We start from the raw sequence: 26078 nt of genomic DNA on the forward strand, positions 1-26078 counted from the left end.
CTGAGCGACTTCACTTCCTTTTCACTTTTCAGCTTGGGCGGTTGCCTCCTGAATGTAGCCCTTGTTACCTTGTTGCCCTCATTGGGCCTGTTACTTCCTGAGACATCCTGTCTCCAAATAGTCACTTAGCTCCTTCAGTCATACATGTCTGAGCTGCTTACAAGAAGTGTACCTGTTCCATAAGCTGAATTGGTAATTTTAAGTAAGTATAGTTTTATTAATTTAGCACTTTGGTGGGTTATCTGTTGTGTTACGCTGTTCTCTTTATTGAAGGACTTTTTTTTTTAAACTGAGAGGCCCAGTGGCTGTTTTACTGTGTCCGGAAGCGTCCTGTTCTGTTGAGTCGGTGGAGCGCGCTCGGGGAGGAAACGCCCTCACCTTTGGGCCGGCGTGCCTCCTGCCCACCCTTTACGCACAGTCGTGGTCCCCAGGGCAGAATTCTTCTCTGGAACTGTGTAACTGCTGGGTTATCACTCGGAGACTGTTGACCGAAGAGGCAGGTTATGTCAGGCAGGAGTGAGGTTCCGCTCCCTAAATGCAGCCCCTCATCAGGTAAGTTGCGCCCTTAGAAACGGTCAGCGGTTCCGGGCGCAGGGCATTTGAGTCGCAGGCGCTGGCACTAGCGTGGGGCGCGGCGGGCAGCCCAGCAGAGCCGGGGGAAGGGGCTTCGTCACGAGTATCGTCCGAGGGAGACTAAGGCCCTTTTGGAGGAGACGAGTATTCGCGTCACCAGAAGGTGCACCTAGATTCCTTGAGAAAGCCTCACTCACCTCACTCCAGGTCCGTCCTCGCTGGGTTACCGATCACGCGTTTGATTTTCTAGGTCTCAGTACCCGATTTCTGTGATGGGGCGTCATGATTGGTCTGCCACATCCTCATCTTACATTGGTGATTTGGTGTATTCGTTTGCTAGGGCTGCCGTAACGGAACACCACAGCCTGGATGTCCTGACAGCAGAAATTAAACGGGTCGCAAGTGGAGGCTCTGAAGACCCAGATCTAGGTGTAGTCTGGGTTGGTCTCTGCGAGGCCTCTCTCCTCCGCTTGCAGGCGGTGCCTCTGACCGTGGCCTCACGTGGCCGTTTTTTCCTGCGAATGGCCGAGCGGGAGACCTCTGGTGTCTCCTTCTCGCATGAGGACACCCGTCCCGTGGCATATTGGGCCCCACCCTTAGGACCTCATGTAGCCTGTGTTACCTCCTGAGACATCCTGTCTCCAGATGCAGTCACACTGGGGTTGGGGCTTCAACATAGGAGTTTTGAGGGGACACAGTTCAGTTCAGGGCTTCCCTGGTGGCTCAGCGGTAAAGAATCCACCTGCCAATGCAGGAGACACGGGTTTGATCCCTGGGTTGGAAAGATCCCCTGGAGGAGGAAATGGCACCCCACTCCAGTATTCTTGTTTGGAGAATCCCATGGACAGAGGAGCCTAGAAAGTTATAGTCTGTGGGGTTGCAAAGAGCCGGACAGGACTGAGTGACTAAATAACAACAGAATTGGATCATTCCATGCTGAATTGATACATTGGAATTGGGCTTTCTGATTTTTCAGAGCAGGTTAGTTTTCACCTTAAGTGCCGCAGCTCTGAGGCTGACCTTGCGCCTTTTGCTTTACTAAGGCTGTCAGCAGCATGCAGTTGGCTGCCCCATTGACCTGTCATCATCAATAGCGAGGGGAGTTGAAGTCAGCTATTAGCAGGATTTCAGTGCAGAAGCTCTGTGGTCAGTGCCGTCAGAACAGCAGAGGCAGGAGCTAGCGAGATAAAATTTCAAGGAGGTGGACGTAAAGGAAGAGTTCCATCACTGGTTGAATTTGTGGCAAGAGGTAGAGAAGCTGGGAGGCAGCGTGAGGTGTTTGGGTTGAAGGGAGCGTGGTGGGCCAGGTGAGAGCGGCCTCAGGTACCTTGGGCAGCTGGTGGGCTGCACCTCTCAGCCCGGGGAACTGAACTGTGTTCCTGGCTACAGAGGCTCTGCTCCCACGGTGGAAGTTCAGGGTGCAGAGTGGCTTTCAGAGAGAGAGGGTGGAGTGTGTATCCATGCGTGGCTGTGTAGGGATGCCGGAGCAGGGCTCCCTGGCTCTGTGGGTGCAGAGGGGAGGCAGCCCTGATGTGTGGTCATCACACCCCAGGCGGAGGGTGGCCAGAGAGCTGGCTGAGTACGTGGAGAATGGCCGGCGCTTGTCATCGCCTGCCGTCGTAAGGAGCTGTGATTTTATTTTGCATCCCAGGAGTCTTCATTTTCCAGGGGCCTTGTCCCGGCCTAGAGAGAGAGGCACGTTGCCCCGTCCTGCTTCACTAGGGTGGCCTGCTTGAATCTCATTTATCAGTATTTGAGCTTCTGTGCAGAATTCGCTTGATTATGTGAAGAAAGGTTTCTCTACCTTTTTTTTTCCCCCCACGTTGTTGGAAGATGGTGAGCGTGATTGAAAAGTTTCAGGCAGACGGGTGTCTGCGTGCAGATCCCACCCATAGAAGGAGGACGTGGGAGGGGCGGGAGGGGTCAGGAGACACGGAGTACCACTTTAGACAGTTGGTGTGTGGAGGGTCAGGCGTACAGGTCCCCTAAGCAGCTGGGAAAAGGTGTGATGCTGTGGGGGAAGGTCTAGACTGGAGACGGAGGCAAGAGATGTGTTTGTTTTTTGAATGTCTTTAAAACCTTTATTTTGGCAAAAAAAAAAAAAAGAAAAAAGATTATATAACAAAGACCCACTTACCCACCACCCAGAAAGAACAGATGTGAGCACAGTTGCGCCCTGTAAATACAGAAACGCAGACGCGCATCAGAGCGCGTGCCAGCCCCTTCTCCTCCTCCAGGCCTCCCCGCTGTCCCTCCTCTGCTGGGTGTTGGCTGCATCCAGTCCAGGCTTCCTCCCTGTGTCTCAGATGCAATGCAGTTGACAGTTTCTCGTATTGTTTTGTGAGTTTAAACATTTCCAAAATAATATCACGGGGCAAATAACTTCATGCATTTTTTAGGGGGGGAGAATAAGCCCCTATGCTTTTTTTTTTTTTTAAAGATGTATCAGTGTTGCTCTATGCAGATCTAGATGAGAATTCTTAGTACGTGAATCTACAGCATCTGGGCATTTTCTGGTTTTCTTTGGTATACAGAATGCTGCAGCAAGTCTCTTATCTGCACGTGCTGGTTTCCCAGGAGTCATAATGAGAAATGGGGTCATGTCATCACTCAGACGCGCCCCTCCTCAGCCTTGTCACGTATTGCCAGATGGCTCTTCTGTACTGACTGGAAACCTGTACTGACCTCCGTGCCCATCGGCAGCGGCAGCAGTTTCTGGTTCTGCACATCCTAACCTTTGAATACAAATTTCTTGTAAATATTTTCTCCTAGTTTAGCACATCTTTTTAAAATTATTTTTTATTTTCTTTAAGATACAATTTTAAAGCCTTTATTGAGAAATTTGAGACACTGTTTTAAGTGTGCTGATTCCCTATGTATCGTTTTTTTTTTTTTTTCAGAATTGATTACCTCAAGCATAAACCATCAGTATTTTCCTATGGGATTGCCATATGTTTTTACTATAACATTTATTCAAACAAAGGAAATTTATAATGCAAAATGTGTGATTTAAACACATACAGTTAAATCAGATTTGATTTAAACGAGAAGTTTGAGCTTGTGGCTCAGCGGTAAAGAAAACACCTGCCAATGTAGGGGACATTTGATCCCTGGGTGGGGAAGATCCCCTGGAGAAGGAAATGGCAGGCCACTCCAGTCCTCTTGCCTGGAGAATCCCACGGGCAGAGGAGCCTGGAGGGCTACAGCCCAGGGGGTCGCAGAGAGTTGGACACGACTTAGCAACTAAACAACATGTAACTTGATATATTCTTTATTCATATTCACAACTAGCACTTAAAAAAATTTCACGTAGTACAGTTTTTCAGTCTTTTTATAATCTGTTTCTATTAAAAGTGCATTTGTATTCCAGTGTCATGAAGATTTTATGTGTTCTCTTCTAAGGAAATTTTAAGCTTCTTAAAAAATACCGTGTGGGAGAGAAGTGTGGTTTTCCAAATGGAAGGCCAGTTGTCCCATCATCATTTGCTGCGGAGTGCCTCTTCAGTCGTACTGAGGCTTCACGTTTGGTGGGGAATACCTCTGGTGTTATTCTGTTTCATTCATGCATTTGTTTATCTCTGTTTCAAATTCGTTTACAAATTGTTGTAAATACTGTTACTTTGGCCTGTCTCTTTATATCTGGTAGGTCTGGTTCTTCCTCCTTTTTCTTTCTTAAATAGCCTTGGCTGTTCTTGGACCCTTACTCTTTATCAGGCTTCCCCGGTGGCTCAGCTGGTAAAGAATCCGCCTGCAATGCGGGAGACCTGGGTTCAATTCCTGGTTTGGGAAGATGCCCTGGAGAAGGGAAACGCTACCCACTCCAGTATTCTGGCCTGGAGAATTCCATGGACTGTGTAGTCCAAGGGGTCGCAAAGAATCGATTGGACAAGACTGAGCAACTTTAATAAATTTTAGAATTATTTTAAGTCCGTGAAAAAAAAATTGTAGATTAATTTGGGGGAAGACTTGGTATCTCAATGCATTGAATTTTCCTATCCATGAATATGGTATAGGTATTTTATTATTTATTCCTGTCTCCTGTGTTTTTCAGTATTCATTAAAAAGCCCATACATAGCTTTTGTTAAATTTATTTTTAGGTACCTTTCTTTATGTTTTCATTGTGAATGTTTTTTGAAATTAAAATGTCTAATTATTGCTAGCATAGTAGGAATGCTGCTAGATTTTTTAAGTCGTTTTTTTAATCTGACAGTCTTGCTGTCCGGGCTTATTTGTTCTGATTGCCTGCAGGTTCTTTTTAAGTTTTCTATGCAAGCTGTTGTATTAACTTCGGATAATGGTTGTTTTGTCTCTTCCAATCCTAGTACTTCTTTTTTTTTTTTTCCCTTGATCTGACTACACTGGCTAGAACTCCTGTCAGTGACTAGAACTGGGGATGGCAGGTACTTTTGTCTTTTTGAATTTAAAAAGAATGGTTTTGGTGTTTCATGAGTGATTGCTGTAGGCTTTTGTGGAAATGCCTTTTCAGGTTAATACAGTGTCCTTGTATTCCTAGTTTACTAAAGAGGTTTTTAAAATTTAAAAAAAAATGATGAATGGATGTTGACACTAAGGCAAATTTTGTGTATCTGTTGAGACGATTATGTGGTTTTGACATTTAAACTCCTAATATGATGCATTACATTGATAATATTTTCTAATGTTGAACAGTGTTTTATCATTCTTGAGATAAACCCTACATGGTTATGAAATATCAAGCACATGAATTGTATTTGCAAACATTTATTTGGGATTTTTGTATCAGTGTTCGAAAGTGAGATTAGTCTATTTTTTTTTTTTTTGTACTAGTTTTGTCTAGTTTGTGTATCAAAATTATACTGGCTTTAGAAAATGAGTTTGTTAGCTTTCTTTTCTGTCCTTCGGAACAACTTATGTAAGTTAGGAATTATCCTTTGAAGGTTTAGTAAAATATATGACATTCTTTTGGGAAATACACTGAATATTTTTATTTTTTAAAATTACTGTTGTCTGTTAACTGCTGTAGCAAAGTTTGAAATACTGTGAGAATTACCAACATGTTGACACAGAGACATGAAGTGAGGAAATGCAGTTGGAAAAGTGGCACTGGTAGACTCGCTGGACTCAGGGTTGCCCGAAACCTTCAACTGGTGAAACACTTAGCAAAGCAAAGTGCAATAAAACTAGGTGTGTCTGTATATTATTATGACCGAAGAGAGTTGTAGACAGTGTGGAGCTCAAGTCTTTTTTTTTTCCCTTCAACTGGACCAGTATCTGTCTTTTAGCTGGTGTGTTTAAGCAACTTACATTTATATGAATTCCCTGGAGGTCCAGTGGTTAGGACTCCATGGTCTCACCGCCAAGGGCCTGGGTTTGATCCCTGGTCAGGGAACTAGGATCCCACAAGCTGTGCAGTGCAACCAAAAACAAACAAACAAAAGACCACTTACATTTACTGTGATTATTGATTAGTGCTTTATCTGTTTGTTCTTTCTGCTTTTCCGTTCTTTGTTTTCTTTTACCTAATTTTGTGTGGATTACTTTGAGTGTGTTTTAGAATTTCATTTTGACTTATCTGGGGGTGTTTTTGAGTGCTTCTCTTTGTGGTTTTTTAAAGTGGTTGCTCTAGCTCTCATGTGGGCTTCCCTCGTAGCTCAGTTGGTAAAACTCTGCCTGCAATGCAGTAGACCCAGATTCGATCCCTGGGTCGAGAAGATCCCCTGGAGGAGGAAATGGCAACCCACTCCAGTCTTCTTGCCTGGAAAATCCCAGGGACAGAGGAGACAGGCAGGCTGCAGTCCACGGGATCGCAAGAGTCGGATACGACTTAGCGATGAAACCACCACCTAGCTCTTATGTATACACAACTTTTCTTAGTCTGCTTGTGTTAACATTTACTAGTTTTAGTGACATGTAGAAACTTTATCTACTATAAAGATAGGTCTCTTTACCCTTCCCACTTTCTGTTATAATTAAGATTTTACATTGAGAAACACATCAGCATTAACAATTTTTGCTCCAACTGCCGAACTCTATTTAGCAAACACAAGAAGAGAAGGAAAGTAATCGTAATTGCCCGTATTTTCACTCTTTTCATTGTTCTTCTTGGTTTCCCAGGATTCCTTCTTTTATCATTTCTCCTCCTTGTATAGAGACCTTTCTTTAGCCATTCTTTTAGAGTAGATATATTAGTGACAAATTGTGTTAGTTTTTGTTCATCTGAGAATGTCTTGATTTGCTCTTCACCTTTGAAGGAAACTTTTCCTGAAAATAGAATTCTTAGTGGACATTTCTCTCAGCAGTTGGAAATATGCAGGTTCCTTTTGGGCTCCCTGATTTCTAATGGCAGATTTGCTGGAGGTGTTCAGAATTTTCTGTTTGGTCTAGTTTTTAGATGTTTGACTATAGTGTTTCTAGGTGTGGATTTCTTCGGGTTTATCCTCTTTGGAGTTTACTCAACCTTGAATCTGTAGGTTTCTTTCTTTCCTTTTTTTGGGGGTCAGATTTGACAAATGTTTTAACGCTGGTTTCTTTGGATGGTTTTTCAGCCCTCCTCGCTTTCTCCTGTCGTCTGGGACTCGGGGTGTATGAATGTCACATCTGCCTTTGTCCAGCCCACACGTCCCGAAGGCCCTGCTCAGTTGTTTTTCAGAGCGTTTTCTCTCCGTTGTTCAGATTGGGTAATTTCTGTTGTTACGTCTTCAAGTTCATTGGTTCATTCCCCGTCCTTTTCTTCTTCCGGGCCAATATTGAGGTTTTATTTCAGGTACTGTGTTTTTTTTTTTGGCTCTAAAATTTCTGTGTGGTTTTGTCTTTATGTCTCTGTCTTTGCTGTGACCTTCTTTTCTCTTTTATTTCAGATGTGTTTGTATTGGCTCATTGAAATGTTCTGTGACGGCTCCTAAAATCCTATTTGCTAATTCTTCTATCTGTGTCATCTCAGTGTTGGCATTTTGGTCATCTTTTCTTTTTTCACTTGAGATATTCCTGCTTCCTGCTATGATGAGAGTTTTTTTTTTTTTTTTTTTTAATTGAAACCTGCACATTTTGGTTATTATATTATGAGATTCCAGATCTTACTTAACTCTTAGATTTTAGCAAGTCATTTCTGGTGTCGCTTCAAGCAGGAAAAGGGGGATACCCCTTGTTAATGCTGGTTTGGGGTTGCCATTCAGGTTTTCCTCTTGGCCTGTGGTGATGGGCATTTGGGGAGGGGTTGCACGCTATCGCTGAATGTGGGCAGGAGTTTGCGCCCCCCCAGGCCTCTGCAGGTGCCATGCTCTGGGAGGGCGGGGGTGGCAGCGCTGACTTTCCACTGGGCCTCCTCTGATGGAACCCCAGCCTGAGCCGGAGGGGTGGGGAGAGTCCTGCCTCCCGTGTGGTGTCTGCACTGTGTGCGGGGGTTTGTTTTTCTGTCGTGTTTGACTGGAGTCAGGGAGTGGTATGTTTCTAGTGCCGCCTTCATCGTCTTTGGCTGTTTTGTTTGTTCCCATTGGTGTTTCTGGGTCATTGGCTTCCCTGGCAGCCAGTGTGTCTATGGGACAGAGGAGACCCAGGAAGTCACCCCTGTCTTGGACCTCGGGTCCTGGGGTCCCCAGCCAGTCTGCCGCTTCACCCCTCAGCATTTTTATGTTTCTTTCAAGCATAAAGTCCAGTCATTGCAGCAGTGCTTAGGGAGAGGAGTAAAGTGTGAGTAGGGAAAAGTCTATTTACTCCATCTTTCCAGAAGCAGAACTCCAAGTTTAATGAATCTTAGATGCTTTTGAACTGTGGTGTTGGAGAAGACTCCTGAGAGTCCATTGGACTGCAAGGAGATCCAACCAGTCCATCCTAAAGGAGATCAGTCCTAAATATTCACTGGAAGGACTGATGCTGAAGCTGAAGCTCCAATACTTTGGCCACGTGATACGAAGAACTGACTCATTGGAAAAGACCCTCATGCTGGGAAGGATTGAAGGCAGGAGGAGAAGGGGACGACAGAGGATGAGACGGTTGGACGGCATCACCCACTTGATGGACATGAGTCTGAGCAAGCGCCGGGAGTTGGTGATAGACATGGAGGCCTGGCGTGCTGCAGTCCATGGGGTCTCAAAGAGCTAGACACAGCCGAGTGACTGAACTGAACTGGACTGGATAGGCAATACAGTCATCTGACATACACATGAAATGGAATTAAAAACGTCCAGAGGAAACTCACCTCCTCCTGCCCACTGCCCTCTGAGATGGGCAGCTAATGAGTCTGGTTTCTTGTGCTTCCTTCCCGGGTAACCCTACGTGTGCCAGCAAATATTAATATGCACAGATGTGTTTGTACCTAAGTGGTGGCGTTCCACAGACACTATTTTTCACCTTGCTTTTTTTTTCTCTCTCATGATCCTTCGTCTTAGTGAACCTTGTGGATTAACACATGGAGGACTCTTTGGTTCTTTTTCATCACCTCACGGTTTTACATTGCATGGAGATGCCACATGCATGTAACCAGCTGGAATGTCTAGGTGTTGATCCTGTTATCTGTTATATTTATTGCCCTACCATCTCAGTGTTCTCCGCACACTTCTTCTCTCTCTGTTTACACCTGAGTCAGGGTCCTGTAGTGAGCTTTGGTGCGCTGGAGAAAGCTGTGGCTTACTTAGATCTGTGTTCTGCGATGAGTCACGTATATATACTCCAAGGACACTCAGAGTTGCTCACTGATAGCTACTCTTCCAGATGCTTCTCTCCTTCATGTTCACAAGGACTATTTGGACCACATCATGCTTTGCATAGGGATGGACAAAAGATTTGGAATATAAGCTCTGTGTGCCCACCTTTCCTCTCTTTCATGACTTCAGTTACTTCTGTATAACAGTTAAAAGAAGCACACTTCATGGTTTTGTTGTTGCTAAGGGCCACTAAGACATCAGTCGTCTGTGATTTGGGGTCAGAGTACTTGCGTGTAGCTTTTCAGGGGGATAAGATTTACTTTCTTGTGTAAATTTTTGAGTGTGGTAGCTTCATTCTCACTAAATTTAGCATGCTTTTCTTTAAGGTGGTGATTTTTCTTTTGGTTAGATATATTGCCCATGGTGTCATGAATTGAAGACTCTGCCTCTGTATGTCTGCAGTCTTTGATGCTGACTTGGCGGTGGAATTCTAAGTTCAGGCTTAGTTGCATTTTTTTCTTTAAGGTGGTGATTTTTCTTTGGTTAGATATATTGCCCATGGTGTCATGAATTGAGGACTCTCTCTGCCGCTGTGTGTGTGCGGTCCGATGCTGACTTGGCGGTGGGTTCTGGGTGCAGGCTCGGCTGAGTTTGTCGCCGGCTCGGCCGCCCTGGGAGGCGCTCTGAGGTCTGCAGGGCTCTCGCGGGGCCGTTTGGAACGCCGCCGGCGCCTAGGTGATGGTGTGTCCCTGTGCCGTGCAGTGCTGCGCCCGATGTTCACTGGCGGGCTGTTTGCTTCTGCAGGTGCCTCCTAAGTGTTGGCCCTCTGGACTCTTCTGGCCCCTTTCTCAGCCTCGCGGCCCGGACGGGCTCACTGCTTCTCACCCAAATGCCTTCTCTAGCTCAGTGCCCGGCATGTCCTGCAGGAAGTTCTGGTCCTTCAGATGTGTGCCGCCATTCGTAACCTGAAAGCGTCGAGGCTGAAAATGTGGCAGTGGGTTGGAGCGAGAATAGGAGGCAGGCAAAGTGACTTCTGTCCTCTTTTTTTCCCGCTTTTGAGGCTGTTACTTCAAGATGCCTTTCTGAGGAAAAGGATTAAAATTCACTCCCGTAGCTTTGTTGCTATTCTTCATTTGTGAATAAATTGGGGATTTCAGATAATCTACCTTTAAAAAGCGATTACCAGTTTGTTTTGGAATAAATTTGATGAAGAGGAGTTTATAGGAACTCAGAATGTAACCAGGGGCTAGGAATTGAAATGGAAAATTGAATCTTTGTGAGGCTTTCCACATTAGGTGTTAAATTCTGGAGTTAAGTTTTATATGATTATTTACTATCAAGTATATTTCTAAATATCAAGGTTAAGCTCTTATTAAAATATTTCCAAAAAGTCATTAATATTTTTACATAATACAGTTGGTTTGATTATTATACTTTTCTTTTGTCAGATATTAGCAAACTCTCAGTTTTTCTTTTAATGAGAAGTCAGGTTTTTTGGTAACAATACTAAAAATATATTTTAAATCTGACATAGAGCTTTATGAATGACTTGAGAGCATATAGTCATTTTTCAGTTTACTCTTTAAAATATTTTAAATTTTGTCTCTTTCTATGTTGTATTTTAAAATTTGGAACCTATTTGGTAGTCCATGGGCATTTCATTTACTATCTTGAGGGATTTTTTTTCAGATGAAACTGGGAAATTTAATAATACAGCTTTTGTCAGCTTTGAAAGTAGACTGGCCAAGTTCTTTTGTGCCTTGCTGAAAATAATACTGGGACATAGCAACTTGTCTCTCTATTATTTTATGTACTCCTCGATAAGAGTCTTTTCTGTGAGCACGCTTGACCCCAAATAAAACCCTAACGTTGAAATTTTACTTGTACATGCATAGGGATTATGTCATCCTTTCTTGATCATTGGAACGAACGTGTGTGGTGATGGACGCTTTGTATTGTTTTCCCTCAGGTATCGCCATCAGGGAGTCGGCAAAGGTGGTGGACCAAGCCCAGAGGAGGGTACTGAGGGGAGTTGACGACCTGGACTTCTTCATAGGGGACGAAGCCATAGATAAACCCACATACGCCACCAAGGTAAGCCCCTCTGTGAGTGCACAGACACCATCAGGGTGAACCCTCTGTAAGGGCACCGCCGGGAAAGCGCAGCAGGACAGGCGACGCGAAGGGTGCTGTGTGTGGAGATGGTCCTCGTGAGCGTGGAGTGCATTTCACTCTTCTGTTGGAAAAGAGGGTTTTGTTGTTGGTTTGACTCGGGTGTTTTTGATGTGGGCGAGCAGGTGAACTCACACAGCCCCGGGATGCAGAACTGACTTGGGATGCTGGACTACGTAGGAAGCAAGGTCTGCCCCCATGGGATATTGCAGGTTGACTAAATAACCAGCCAGATGTGGAAAGCTGTAGACTGATCAGTTGAAAAAGAAGCACTAAAATTATCTACCCAGATATTTGTTCTAAAAAACCCCTACAAACTTCACAGATCAAATGGTGTGGTGGGTTAGCTGTACTTTCCCATCTGTTGCCTATCACGTTGTTAAGACGATTCTTTGTGCTTAGAAATGGCTGGAGTAGTACCTCTATGTTCATCGCAGCACTGTTTATAATAGCCAGGACATGGAAGCAACCTATATGCCCGTCAGCAGACGAATGGATAAGGAAGCTGTGGTACATATACACCATGGAATATTACTTAGCCATTAAAAGGAATTCATTTGAATCAGTTCTAATGAGATGGATGAAACTGGAGCCCATTATACAGAGTGAAGTAAGCCAGAAAGATAAAGACCAATACAGTATATTAACGCATATGTATGGAATTTAAAAAGATGGTAACGATAACCCTATATGCAAAACAGAGAAAGAGACACAGATGTGCAGAACAGACTTTTAGACTGTGGGAGAAGGCGAGGGTGGGATGTTCAGAGAGAATAGCATGGAAACAAGTATACAGATCAAGGGTGGAACAGATCACCAGCCCAGGTTGGATGCATGAGACAAGTGCTCAGGGCTGGTGCACTGGGAAGACCCAGAGGGATGGGATGGAGCGGGAGGCGGGAGTGGGGATCGGGATGGGGAACACATGTAAATCCATGACTGATTCATGTTAATGTATGGCAAAAACCACTACAATATTATAAAGTAATTAGCCTCCAACTAATAAAAATAAATGGAAAAAAAAAAAAAGAAATGGCTGGAGTAGAATATAAACAATGAGCTAATACAATCTTTCTGGTAAAATGCTTGTTACTTCTTTATGTAAATTAACATTCTCTCCATGCAAAGGCCCTATGTTCTCTAATAACTGGGTCTCTTCCATCTCTCCTGGGCCAGTGCCGTTGTTAAACTGTTGCTCTTACTACTGTGAACTGGATCTTGATGTGGTTTGGTTTCTTTTGCTTTAGTGGCCAATAAGACATGGAATAATTGAAGACTGGGATCTGATGGAAAGGTTCATGGAACAAGTGATTTTTAAATATCTTCGAGCTGAACCTGAGGATCATTATTTTTTAATGGTGAGTGACTGGAACTAAGAGGAATGTGTCCCTGTAAATTCCAAGTTGCTTAGATTTTAAATCCAAGTTTCATTCTTCCCTGGGGAGCTTTAAATTCCTGCTGAAGCTGTTTGTATGAATCAGGGTACTTTTGGGTAAATGATAGAAGGGTCAGCAAAAATGTCTAGAACCAAAAGGGGCTTATTGTCTCACAAAATGGGAAGGCCAGATCGAGGCCGCTCCAGAGCCGGTTATTTCAGCAGCTCAGAGACGGGAGGCGACGGCTGGCCTAAGGCAGTAGTTTGGCCTCTCCTGTTGGTTCCCCTCAGGCCGGGACGGCGGCCCAAGCTCCTGTACCACCTGTTGGTGTGTTGGCTTTCAGACGTAGAAGTGCTTCCTAAGAATGGAGAATCCCTTCCCAGACACCTTCCATCCATTCCTAACCTGGTCCCTTGCAAGGGGAGTGCAGTGACCTTCACAGGTGTGGGTTAGCCAAGATTCTCCCTGGGGCTGATGAGGGGACCACGTCTGATCACCTGGCCCCAGGAGGGCAGGTACGTAAATGGGCCTCCAGTGGCACTGAAAATGGAAATGGGGGAGGAATGGATTTGGGTGGGAAGCTAGCTGTGTACTCAGATGTCCTTCTGAAGTAAGTGTACGACTATGATTTTGCTTCTTATATGGTAGGAAACTGAGTCAAGATGTTACTTTACCAGGATTTAAATCTTACTCTAAAATAAAATCAGCCTGAGTTATGGGCCCTGATAGTGTGGTACTTAATTGATCTTGTTCAAACAAGATAAAACATGACAGAGAAATAAAAAGAAATCTCTCGTTCTGGAATCTTTCCCAGTTGTTCTCCTCGACATCACATGTCCCCTTCCATGAAATGTTCTTTTTAAGTTAAAATTAATTGCACATAGAAAACACGTGTTTTATGGAAAGCAATTGCATGCAACATAAGTTGCACATTAAAACCTACATAATTTAGCTTTGGATTTTTTCCATGAAAGTACATTGTCAAACGGTCCCTGGTCTAATTAAATAGTTCTCGCTAATGTTAAATGTGGAGTGTTCTTTAGAATTATCTGGCTTAAAATACATTAACTACAAAGACTATTAAGGTAGTTGATGGAGTCTGTATATTTAATATCTGTTAGAGCAAGTCCTTGAAGGCGCTCTGATCTTTTTTTCTGGCTATGTCACCACAACTAGGAATTGCCGAGGGTGAGGAGTGTGTTTTACTGGCCATGTGTATTTTATCTCCTGTGCATCTACAGTGGTTTGCGTAAAAGAATTGGAGCCAGAAAGCTGACGGTGTGTCTGAGTGGCTTTATCTTTACAGCCAGAGCAAACTGCACATTCCCACCTGCCACATTTGGCGTTTCCCCTCCTCTTGCACATCACGTAACTGCCTACCTGCTGGACAGGACGTTAGGGGAGGTGCCGCCCAGGAGCTTCCTTCTGTCTGCCCCAGCTTCCCTGCCAGAGGTCCCTTCTCCCTCCACTCAAGGGATGCCTGCTCTCAGCCTGGGGGGCAGATGCACACCGCTCGGACACAGCCCGCAGGAAAGGTTTCCTACAAGAAACTTTTCCTGCTTGAGCCTGCATTAGCCTGGGAAGCGCTAGTGGTAAAGAACCCGCCCGCCAGCAAGGAGACACAGGACATGCAAGGTCGATCCCAGAGTCAGGAAGATCCCCTGGAGAAGAAAACGGCAACCTGGCACCCCACTCCAGTACTCTTGCCTGGGAAATGCCACGGACAGAGGAGCCTGGTGGGCTACGGTCCATGGGGTCACAAAGAGACACGGCTGAGCACGCACACATGCATAAGATAAACCACGTTCTTGGAAGAAATGGGAGGTGTTTCATATGAATGTGGAAAAGTTCACTGGCCAGAAATGAACATTCAAAAATAATCCAGCTTATTAAAGGTCAGAAAATACTGTGTTCCGTGTACTGTGCTTTGAACTTTCCAGATCAGTTCATTGCACAGTGTGACCGAGGAGGTAGCGAGAAGGTACACGTCTTTCAGGTTTATGCCCCCATCCTCTCCGTTAATGGGGAAGTTCCGGGGGGTGAAGCTGGTGTGGAGAGATGTATGGTCAAGTCTGAAAGTCAGCTGAAGACATTTACGAAACTGTGGCATCAGATGAGGGCTTCTTGGGATAAGAGAAGCCAATGCGGTTAAGTTAAAGGTCCTCAGTCACTCCCCAAATTGTTCTTTCTGGCTGCGGTGACCAGATGCCTGGACACGTGAGAATGATCCCATCACGGCTCATGTTTTTCAAAATGTTTCAGAGACTCCGCTCCTATCGGTCATGTGGATTGAGCAGACAGCAAATGGGAGTCCTGCCCTTTTTTCCCAACACTGATTTGCCCAGAGCTCAAAACAGAGTCGCGTGTGTTAGAGCCTTGGGGTACTCTTGAGTAGGAATTGAGTTATCACGTTAGAGTGATTTGCAGACTTTTTGAATATGCGTCAAGGAGGAGGAGCACGCAGCATGAATGCCCGAGAAGCAGGAGCAGCGGTGAAGATGGACATGCCAACTCAGAGAACCGCCCTTCCTTTGTGTTTTTCTTCCCTGGGGGCCTCAGTGGCCCGGGTGATGCCTGCCCCCGTGGGTGAAGGCGTGTCTCTACTCAGTCCTGACTGCTGATCTCTCCCTGAGACACCTCACAGACACACCCAGAAGTGATGCTGTACCAGCTCCCCAGCGTCCCTCACACTGCCCGTGACCGTGTGTGTCCTGACCCTCCGTGGTGGTTCCTTTCCGGGCTCTTCAGGGTGATGTGGACCCACTGTCCAGCGTGGTGGTCACCGGCCAGAGCGCAGGTGGACGGCCCCGGGTTCGTGCGGTCCCACCCCAACCATGTGCTTTCCGCCTTCCAGCGCCTTGTCATCTCCTCTCCTGTTCTCCCCGCCTTGAGGATTTATACTTTTAAAAAGGTTTCTTCATTGCAGTTTTAGAGAGCCTTGGGGGTGGAGCAGTATTAGGCCCATGTGTTCAGTTTGCTGTCTTCATCCAGAAATGTGGATTGGTTTTATGGTACTGATTAATTCATTCATTTCGAATTAATGCCAGATGATGTGTCACCATTATTAATGAATAAAAATGTGTGTGTAACTTGTGTTCATGTGACATTTTAATCATGTTTCAGTATTTAAAAAATAAGAATTTGATATCTCCAGTTTAGATCTCATAATAAATAATGGTTTGGGAAAGCTTCATTTAGATTGGTGTCCTAAAAGGAACAGTTACAAGTGGTAAACATAAAGGAAATGGAGGATTGAGAAAAAATGGATTTATGATTATGGTTCTCAGAACCCATGAGAATTTGCCCTTAATAATGCTGAATTTAATTTGGGAACCAGGAGAAAGAACCTTATTATATTGAAAACATTCCCTTAAATGGAAGTATACAGATTTTAAGGTAAATTCTTCCCAGATGGTGAATTGTTTGGTAGCAAGTAATTAGTGTAAAATGCAGTGGTTTAAGCAAGTTGTTTTTCTTAAATACATTTGTAGTAAGCAAGGCAGCTTCCTTGTGTCCTCGGAGATCTGTTTAGCACATGGCTTCCATTCGAAGGTTACTTTATGATCACAGATTCACTGCTGCAGCTCCAGTCATCACCTCTGCATTCCAGGAAGGTGTTCAGAGCAGCAGAAGGGATTCTACTACTCGAGTCTCCCTTCAACCTTGTAAGGAGCTCTCCTAGAAGCCACATCCACCAGCTTTAGCTTCTTGTTGGCCAGAACATAGCCATCCCTGTCCAGAAGGAAGTCTGGGAAATGCTTTTCCTCTGGGCCCATGATTGATCAGTGGTCCGTCATTAAAAGCAGAAGGGAGACGAGGTGCTGGGTAGCGAACTCACAGTGCCTGCCGTAATGATGTGACTGTGGGCATGAAGACAGTGGCAAGACAAGATCCCATTCGGTGTCTTAACACTCTGGCCGGGTGTGGAGAGGTCTCCCGTGCTGGGAGCCAGCGGGCCACGTTCCCGGGTTTGCTCGCCGCCCAGCCTCTGTGCCTTTCTTTTGTCTGGATAAATACATCAGACAGCTGTACTGGGCGTTTCTGTGCAACTTTGCACACAAGCTGTAACCCCAGATTTCACAACACTTGTAAAGATTTTTTAGTTTAGGACTGTAAGTGTGAATTAGAAAATTTGGAAGATATCTGGGACTTTTCACACCCCTATGCCATTAACATACATTTTATTATTTAGCATATCTTCATTTAATCTTTTCACTGTGTTTTTATATGTTTTTGCATCAATATTGTGTTTTCCATCCCTCTCCCCCCATGAGAGGAGAGGTTTTCGTAATCCTCATTTTAGTGGCTATATAATCCTCTATCCAGTGAATATTTCCTGTCTGTTTAGCACTTTCACTATTTTTAGATGTTTACTTTTGCTTCCAATTTCTTGGTTTTATAAGAAGTAATATGAAGTAATCTTTGCATAGTTTTTTCTATATTTAGAACACTTTTTATGTTAAAAATATAAAAGTTATGTATTAATATGATTTTGGGGTCCAGAAGTATTAATAATTCTGAATCTTTAGCGTACCATTTCATACTGAAATCTTCAGTGTACAAGAAACCACATTATTTGAACTCTTGTCAGAATTGGATTAATATTTTTGACTATTTGACATTACTTTCCATTTTTAATCACTTGGACCTTCAACCTTTTTCCGTATGTTAGCTGTCCTTCCTCTTTTGTGAATTGCCTGTGCATGTCCTGTGCTGTGTTTTTACATATCAGTGTTCTGTTACTTTTCCTATTACTGTGATTTCTGTGAATTTTTTTTTTAACCTAAAAGTTTTTTTTTTAATGTGTTAGTCACTCAATCGCATCCAACTCTTTGTGACCCCATGTACCAGCCTACCAGGCTCCTCCATCCATGCGATTCTCCAGGCAAGAGAATACCAGAGTAGGTAGCCATTCCCTTCTCCGGGGACCTGCCCAACCCAGGGATTGAACCCAGGTCTCCTGCACTGCAGGTGATTCTTTACTGTCTGAGCCACCAGGGAAGAAAGATTTTAGCATCTGGTTCTATTACTTCATGATGACTAAATGGGGAAAAAGTGGAAACAGTAACAGATTTTATTTCTTGGGTTCCACAGTCACTGTGGACGGTGACTGTAGCCATGAAATTAAAAGATGCTTGCTCCTTGGAAGAAAAGCTATGACAAACCTAGAGAGCATATTAAAAAGCAGAGACATCATTTTGCTGACAAAGGTCCATCTTAATCAAAGCTATGGTTTTTCCAGTAGTCGTGTACAGATGTGAGAGGGGGAGCATAAAGAAGGCTGAACACTGAAGAGTTGCTGCTTCTGAACTGTGGTGCTGGAGAAGACTCTTGAGAGTCTCTTGAAATGTAAGGAGATCCAACCAGTCCATCCCAAAGGAAATCAACCCTGGTTATTCACTGGAAGGACTGATGCTGAAGCTGAAGCTCTAATACTTTGGGCACCTGATGCAACTCATTGGAAAAGACTGATGCTGGGAAAGATTGAAGGCAGGAGGAGAAGGGGATGACAGAGGATGAGGTGGTTGGATGGCATCACTGACTCAGTGGACATGAGTTAGAGTAAGCTCCAGGAGTTGGTGATGAACAGGGAGGCCTGACTTGCTGCAGCCCATGGAGTCACAAAGATTTGGATATGATTGATAGACTGAACAACAAAAGTTTCTTTTGTGGTAAGGTGTACATCCTGTAAAATTTACCATTTCAACCATTTGAACGTCCAGTTTGGTGAATGGAATACATTGACATTGTTGTGCAGCTGTTACCACCATCCACCTCCAGGACTTGTTCATCTTCCAGACTGGCACTCTGACCCCCTTAAAGAATAACTGCCCCCTTTTCCCTCCCCTGCTCCCCCCAATCCTGCTTTGTGTCTCTGTGACTACAGCTATTCCAGGCCCTCATACAAGCAGACTTGAACAGTATTTGTCCTTTCATGACTGGCTTGTTTCACTTAGTATAATGTCTTCAGGGTTCAGCCACATTGTAGTGTATCAGAATTTCCATCCTTTCTAGGGCTAAGTATTCTGTTGTATGTATGTACCACATTTTGTTTATACTGTGGACTCTTCAGTTATATAATAGGTAGCAACCTTTTGTTAAGAGCACACACTTGTTTTTATCATTTTTTTCCCCTTTGCACACTAGGTTTTTGAACATCTATGCCTGTGAATTTTTATGTAGTGAGCCTGTTCCCCTTTGATGTTGACACGTAGTTTTCATCCGTCTGGGATTTATTTGGAGCACCAGTTGACACTGAACTCAAACCCAGGAAGAATCCAGGGGCCTGGCTTCATCTGTTTTCTTGCTGAGAACGTCTTCTATAGGCTCAGTTTTTGCTTCAAACCAAGCAGGCAGCTCTTGGCCGGGAGACGAGAAACACTCCCTGTTAGCACGCACACCTTTCATGCTGTTTTTGTCTTCTCTTTATCCTTTTCCCCCCTCTACTTAGTTTAAATGCTTTGTTTATAAAGTGTACTTACTAGGTACTTGCATTCCTCTTCAAGGTGAGAAAAGATTTTGTAGATCTCTGTGGTCAGTACATACAATTTCTTCTGCTGTGAGTTACGTTACTGATAGTATAGCTGACATTTACCTGCTATGTGCCCTGCCCCTCCCCCATGCATTTACCCAGTTATTTAACCCCGCCAACAACCGTGTTTTTCAGGTCGATAGGAAGTACTTTAAGGAGATACTTGGTAGCCAGTACAGTTGAAACCTGCAGCTATTACTCATGTGCTTTAAATGAAAGAAATCTAAAATAGTAGTCGTAAGACTGTGCTGACTATGTGCTGCGTTTTTTTTTTTAAGGGAGTAACAGGTTTAATCTCAACACCTTGAGGTTTGCACGTTAAAATAAGTTGCATGTTGTTGGGTGACTTTTATTTTTATTTATTTATTTATTTATTTATTTATTTATTTATTTTTTTAAAATATTATTTTATTAGTTGGAGGCCAATCACTTTACAACATTTCAGTGGGTTTTGTCATACATTGGCATGAATCAGCCATGTAGTTACACGTATTCCCCATCCCGATCCCCCCTCCCACCTCCCTCCCCACCCGACTCCTCAGGGTCCTCCCAGTGCACCAGGCCCGAGCACCTGACTCATGTATCCCACCTGGGCTGGTGGTCCGTTTCACCATAGATAGTATACATGCTGTTCTTTCAAAACATCCCACCCTCACGTTCTCCCCCAGAGTTCAAAAGTCTGTTCTGTACTTCTGTGTCTCTTTTTCTGTTTTGCATATAGGGTTATCGCCACCATCTATCTAAATTCCGTATATATGTGTTAGTATACTGTAATGTTCTTTATCTTTCTGGCTTACTTCACTCTGTATAATGGGCTCCAGTTTCATCCATCTCATTAGAACTGATTCAAATGAATTCTTTTTAACGGCTGAGTAATATTCCATGGTGTATATGTACCACAGCTTCCTTATCCATTCGTCTGTTGATGGGCATCTGGGTTGCTTCCATGTCCTGGCTATTATAAACAGTGCTGCGATGAACATTGGGGTGCACGTGTCTCTTTCAGATCTGGATTCCTCAGTGTGTAAGCCTAGAAGTGGTATTGCTGGGTCATATGGCAGTTCTATTTCCAGTTTTTTAAGAAATCTCCACACTGTTTTCCATAGTGGCTGTACTAGTTTGCATTCCCACCAACAGTGTAAGAGGGTTCCCTTTTCTCCACACCCTCTCCAGCATTTATTGCTTGTAGACTTTTGGATAGCAGCCATCCTGACTGGCGTGTAATGGTACCTCATTGTGGTTTTGATTTGCATTTCTCTGATGATGAGTGATGTTGAGCATCTTTTCATGTGTTTGTTAGCCATCTGTTGGGTGACTTTTAAATCCCTTATTTACAGTCTGCTTTTGATGACTCTATTGTTTCTTCCTTAAGAGTGCGTTCTCTCTCCCATCCGGGGAATATATTGATTGTAATTGCAGTAATTAAAACTTGCTTGGGGCACTGTGTGTGAGCTTTGCTTTAGTTGCTACACAGGAGTCTGAACTAAAGCCCCCCGTCGACAGCCAGGCTGACTTGTTTGGAGAGAGAGCGCACAGCACGGAGTCAGAGGGTGCAGGGGACATCCGGTCCGCGGGGTCTCCTCAGCTCAGAGCTGCCTCCTGGGTTTGCGTCCCGAGAGGGGGGCGTGTTCCGAGAGGGGGCGTTCCCGAGAGGGCGCGTTCCGAGAGGGGGCGTTCCCGAGAGGGGCGGCGTTCCCGAGAGGGCGCGTTCCCGAGAGGGCGTGTTCCCGAGAGGGGGGGGGCGTTCCTGAGAAAGGCGCGTTCCCGAGAGGGCGCGTCCCCGAGAAAGGCGCGTTCCCGAGAGGGCGCGTTCCCGAGAGGACCCCGCCTCTCCTGGGTCTTAACCAGAGAGCTCGGCGTGCAGGCATGGGAGCTGCGCAGGAGCTTGTTTTGTACCGTGGTAACGAGAGACACACACTGCTGTACACCCCGGTTGTTTTATTTTATTTTAAACCCAGTGATGCAAAGCATCGTGGGAAACGTACCTCTCAGTATGTGTTTGGTTTAGTCCAGCGGTGTTTCCTGTGTTCAGCTTGCGCTGTGACAGGTCTCTGGAACGTTCCCATCTCACAGTCTGACACGGCCCTTCAGGCAGCTCCCGTTCCTCTCCACCACACACCTCGTTTTATTTTTTTGAGGTTGTTGACACAGAAGAACACCTAGGCGTGTTCATTTAACAGCTTAGTCGAGAGAGTGTTCCGTATCGGCGCCCGTAGAGCGCATCCTTTTTAACTGCTGCGGAAGGCCGTGTTTATGGACGTGGTGTCAGTTGTTACATCAGTTCCTAGTGATGGGCGTTTAGGCTTTTTCCGATCTTAGACACCGTGCCTCTCTGAGGCACTTTGTTTTTTGCCGGGACAGGGTAACGTGCTTTTGTTTCGTGGTCTCAGCCAAGAGACCGTGTTGCTGGCAGTGCTCCTCACTGCGACTTGCTGATGCTTTGGGTAACAATAACTCACACATGCCAGGTGCTGCCCCGGTTTAGGCTCCTGTGAGGTCAGCGCTAATTGTGCATAGAGAGAGGAAGTCACTTTGCAAACTCAGGGACATCGAAGGCGCCGGTGGACCTCGGAGCTCTCCTCTTGGCCGGGCTGGTGTGGCCTCGGCAGAGCCGTTTTGCTGCCCACTGTGGTTCCTGGTTTTGATGGGTTTTGTTTGTGTGCTCATGTTTGAAAACTCAGGTTTGATTTTTCTCTCTGATTTCCATTGGGTGAGTTCTTCCCGATAATTCAATAATTTTAAAAAATTGTTTTAGTTACTTTCATTTGTACAGTTTAAAACATTTTGAAAGACTTCAAAAAATAAATATTTTGTTAGACCAGAAAGTTTTTAAAAAATCTTTACGGATTACTTCCATATTCTCTTCCTCCAGCTCCCTCTGTTAACATCTTTCATAACCGTAGTGTAATTATCAAAACTAGAAAATCAACACTGATGTGATGCTGCTAACTCATCCACAATCCAGATTTGGACTTTTCTGGTATTCCCCCTTTTTTGTCCCAAGACTCAGTATTTAAAACTTTTTTTAATGTAGCTATACTCTTGCATATTTACTTGTATTTGTAGGGTGACTAGGTTGTTACATTTCCACATTTTCTTACCTCCTCTTCCTTTCCTCTGTCACCTGTTTTGGGCTGATTGTTACTAAACACTGGGCTTCCCCCGTGGCTCAGAGGGTAAAGAACTGCCTGCAATACAGGAGACCAGGGTTTGATATCTGGGTCAGGAAGATCCCCTGGAGAAGGGAACAGCACCCCACTCCAGTATTCCTGCCTGGAGAATTCCACAGATGGAGGAGCCTGGCTGTAGTTCATGAGGTTACAAGGAGTTAGACACGACTGAGTAGCAATTCCAGTAAACATTCTAATATTTACATCTATAACGTTATGTGTACTAATGTATGTGATACTCTATCAGTAAAACAGTTATTTTTTGATTCCGTGATACAAGGGTATCAGTGTCTTTGTAGTCTTTCCTCCTTCCCATGTATACCTCTCAACTCAATAGTGGTTCTGCTGTTTTAATTTACAGTGTTTACATTCTGTTCCATAGCTGTAATTCTCAGAAGAGAAAAATCTTTATTTCTACATCTTTTTTTCTTTCTTTTTTCTTTTTTCTTTCTTTCTTTCTTTATTTAATTTTATTTATTTATTTATTTTATTTCTACATCTTAAATGGATTAATTGCTCACTGTGAGTCATTGGCTGTACTTTCTGCATTTTTATTGTTTGGCTAAAGCTTATCTCCTAATAGTTAATTCAGGAAAGCTTCATAGGAATGAGATTCTCCCAGGTTCTTATATGTTTCAAAGTGAAAGTTGCTCAGTGGTGTCCGACTCTTTGTGACCCCATGGACCATACAGTCCATGGAATTCTTCAGGCCAGAATACTGGAACCTTTCCCTTCTCCAGGGAATCTTCCCACCCCAGGGATCCAGCATTGCAGGCAGATTCTTTACCAGCTGAGCCACCAGGGAAGATTTGTTTTTGCAACACCATTGGCTGGCAGTGTGGCCACGCCTTCCTGCCCTGAGGGCCTGTAAGTGGCCCAGTGGTGCCCACGAGTCTGTGCCGATGGCCGAGACTGGCTGTGCTTCGCCGGCTTTAAGGGTGTTTTGGTGTGCTGGAACATTTGCTGTTGTTCAGTCGCTAAGTCGGGTCTGACTCTTTGTGACCCCATGGGCTGCAGCTCACCAGGCTTCCCTGTCCTACACTATCTCCTGGAGTTTGCTTAAACTCATGTCCATAGACCATCCAATCACCTCATCCTCTGTCGTCCCCTTCTCCTCCTGCCCTCAATCTTTCCCAGCATCAGGGTGTTTTCCACTGAGATGGCTCTTCTCATCAGGTGGCCAGAGTATCTGGAGCTATTTCTCTGCTCTTCCCCAGTATCACATTGGATACCTTTTGACCTGGGGGAGTCCATCTTCTGATGCCCTATCTTTTTGCCTTTTCATACTATTCATGAGGTTCTCCTGGCAGGAATACTGCAGTAGGTTGCCATTTTCTCTTCCAATGAACCACGTTTTGTCAGAACTCTCCACCGTGACCCATCCATCTTGGATCGCCCTGCAGGGCATGGCTCATCCCTTCATTGAGTTATGCAAGCCCCTTCGCCGTGACAGGTCTATGATCCATGAAGGGGCTGCTCAGACTCAGCATGATGAAACCCCACCGTGTTCTCTCAGAGTTCTGGAGGCGTTAGGTCGGAAGTCAAGGCACCATCAGGGTTGGTGTCGGCCAAGGCCTGTCTTCTTGCTGACCTCTCTGTGTCCTCCATGGTCTTCCCTCTGTGCAGGCGCGAACGAGAGCTCTCTGCTGTGTCCTCCTTCTCTTGCAAGGACATTAATCCTGTGGAATTAGGGCTCCCCCGTGACCTCACGTAGCCCTGTTCCCTCCCTAGAGACTTCGTTTCCAGATGCGTTCACATGAGGGTTGGGGCTTCAGCGTAGGAATTCTGGGAGACACAGCTCCGTCTATAACAAAGGGTAACATGGAATTTTTTGCCTAAAGGATCAGAGAATTTTTATTTATTTATTTTTTCTTTGTTTTTTTTTGCAGCTTAAATATATGATGTATATCCGTATTTATTGACATGGAAAAGTGTTCACAACACACTGCTGAGTGACAGAAAGCAGGTTTATTTATTCTTTTTCTCTTTCTGTGATCCCGTTTACTTCCTCCTCTTTGATAGTCGTTGTTATTTTAAAACAGATACTTGAATTTTCTGAAATGCCTCTACCATGATTTTCACCTGCTTAGTTTTTCCTGGGTAAATGCTTTTGGTCTTTCGTCCGTTCTCCCTGTTGCTTCTCTGTCCCCCTCCCTTCCTCTTGCGGCGTTTGTACACGGCCTTTGGCTGGTCTCTCTGAGTTCCTTCCTCATCCTGGAATGAGGGGAGTTCTTCTGGGCGGCTGTGCGCGTGAGTTTGGGCCGGGCGCGGGTGAAGCGGGTCTGGGCGAAGCTGCTCCTGCCTGGGTCTTTCTGCTCGCCGCCGATGGCAGAGCTGCCTTGTCTGACCTCGTGGCCTGTGCTGTCAGGGCGGCTGGGGCTCGGGGCGGGGGGCTTCTCCGCTCTGCTCTGCTCAGACGGGCTTGTTCCACGCGGGGGCGCCCTGCTTCGGCTCTTCTCTGGAGACCCGCGTGGCTGGCCTGCGACCTGGAGTCAGCGGTGCCCCGCTTCTTGTGTCCTCTCTTGTCGCGGGGTGGGGGGTGTTACTGCCCTTTGCAACTCGCGCAGGTCTCCTCAGCTTCAGGGTGTGTGGGTGCTGCCTTATCGAAGGTGGTTTCCTTTTCTGTGTCTGGTTCTTGTTTTGGGGGTGGCTAGTAAGAGCAGAAGTGTTTAGAGAGGTCTTTGCTCTGCTGTGTGTGTGCTCCTAAGCCAACCTGTAAGACCATTTCTTCAAGTGCAGATTTCTTTAGCGTGCTCCCTGGGTGCGCCCTACCTGTGAAATTAGGAAATGGTTATCATGCTTTTAGGGTAACTTTCTTGCGATTCTGTTGTAGTGACATGAAGTTTCAGTGAACACTACATACAGTGAATGTTTTCTTACAGACAGAACCGCCACTGAATACACCAGAAAACCGAGAGTATCTCGCAGAAATTATGTTTGAATCGTTCAATGTCCCAGGACTCTACATTGCGGTTCAGGTAAGAGCAGAGAGGTTTTTATGATTCTCAGGCTTCCGCGGCTGTCTCGGAGTGGAGGTGGTCCTGAAGGCCCCAGTTGTCAGCGTGCTGCGCATTCTTCCTTTTCTGCACCCTCCACACACACACGCGCCCACATAATACAAACCAACAGACTGAAACACACACATACAAACACACACACGGTGTTGGGTTTGAACTCAAAGGCTGTACGAACATGTTCTGTGATCTGTGTTTTTATTGCCGGTATGGAGTTGTCCAGCTTTTGTCTTTTCACATACATTAGCATCTAAGGTATTCTTTGTGTGACAAGCTCGAGACAGTGGTTCTTTTTTGGCTTCTTCCACTTCTGATCATAAAAAGGAAAAGATGCTCTAGAATCTGCTGAAATACAAAGCAAGGACCTCTAGAGGGCCCCCCTTTGGGATTTGGGCTCCATGAGCTTGCAGAAGCTAATTGCTCGTAATGTGGGGTTTTTGTTGGTTTTGGTTGTTGTTGTTTATCTGCCACTCTTATATAAAGAAACTGACTGACATTTTTGGGAATAAATTTTTGAGAAGTGTCTCCCAAAATATTTTCTGCATACTCTGGTTCTTCACTTCTAAGAAAAAGGAGGAGGAGTTACATGGAAAATTAATCTGGGAGATAGCACGTGCCATGG

The 26078-nt window shown here is 44.9% G+C and overlaps 1 protein-coding gene across 6 annotated transcripts in view; it reads left to right on the forward strand.

The window, feature by feature from the left end:
• The window catches only part of ACTR3B (actin related protein 3B), a 71848-nt gene that overhangs the window by 21643 nt on the left and 24127 nt on the right, over positions 1 to 26078 (forward strand). For 4 of the 6 annotated variants that reach the window (XM_065939530.1, XM_065939531.1, XM_065939532.1 and 1 more), the window contains 3 exons: positions 11162 to 11286; positions 12612 to 12722; positions 25325 to 25420. In XM_065939530.1, coding sequence (XP_065795602.1) covers positions 11162 to 11286; positions 12612 to 12722; positions 25325 to 25420 — 332 coding nt within the window. Of the gene's footprint in view, positions 1 to 82; positions 203 to 11161; positions 11287 to 12611; positions 12723 to 17985; positions 18413 to 24331; positions 24409 to 25324; positions 25421 to 26078 lie in introns of those variants that run through there. The other 2 variants (XM_065939533.1, XM_065939534.1) reach the window with 2 other exon arrangements.

This window comes from Muntiacus reevesi, chromosome 6 (assembly GCF_963930625.1).
Source record: "Muntiacus reevesi chromosome 6, mMunRee1.1, whole genome shotgun sequence".
Lineage (NCBI taxonomy): Eukaryota > Metazoa > Chordata > Mammalia > Artiodactyla > Cervidae > Muntiacus > Muntiacus reevesi.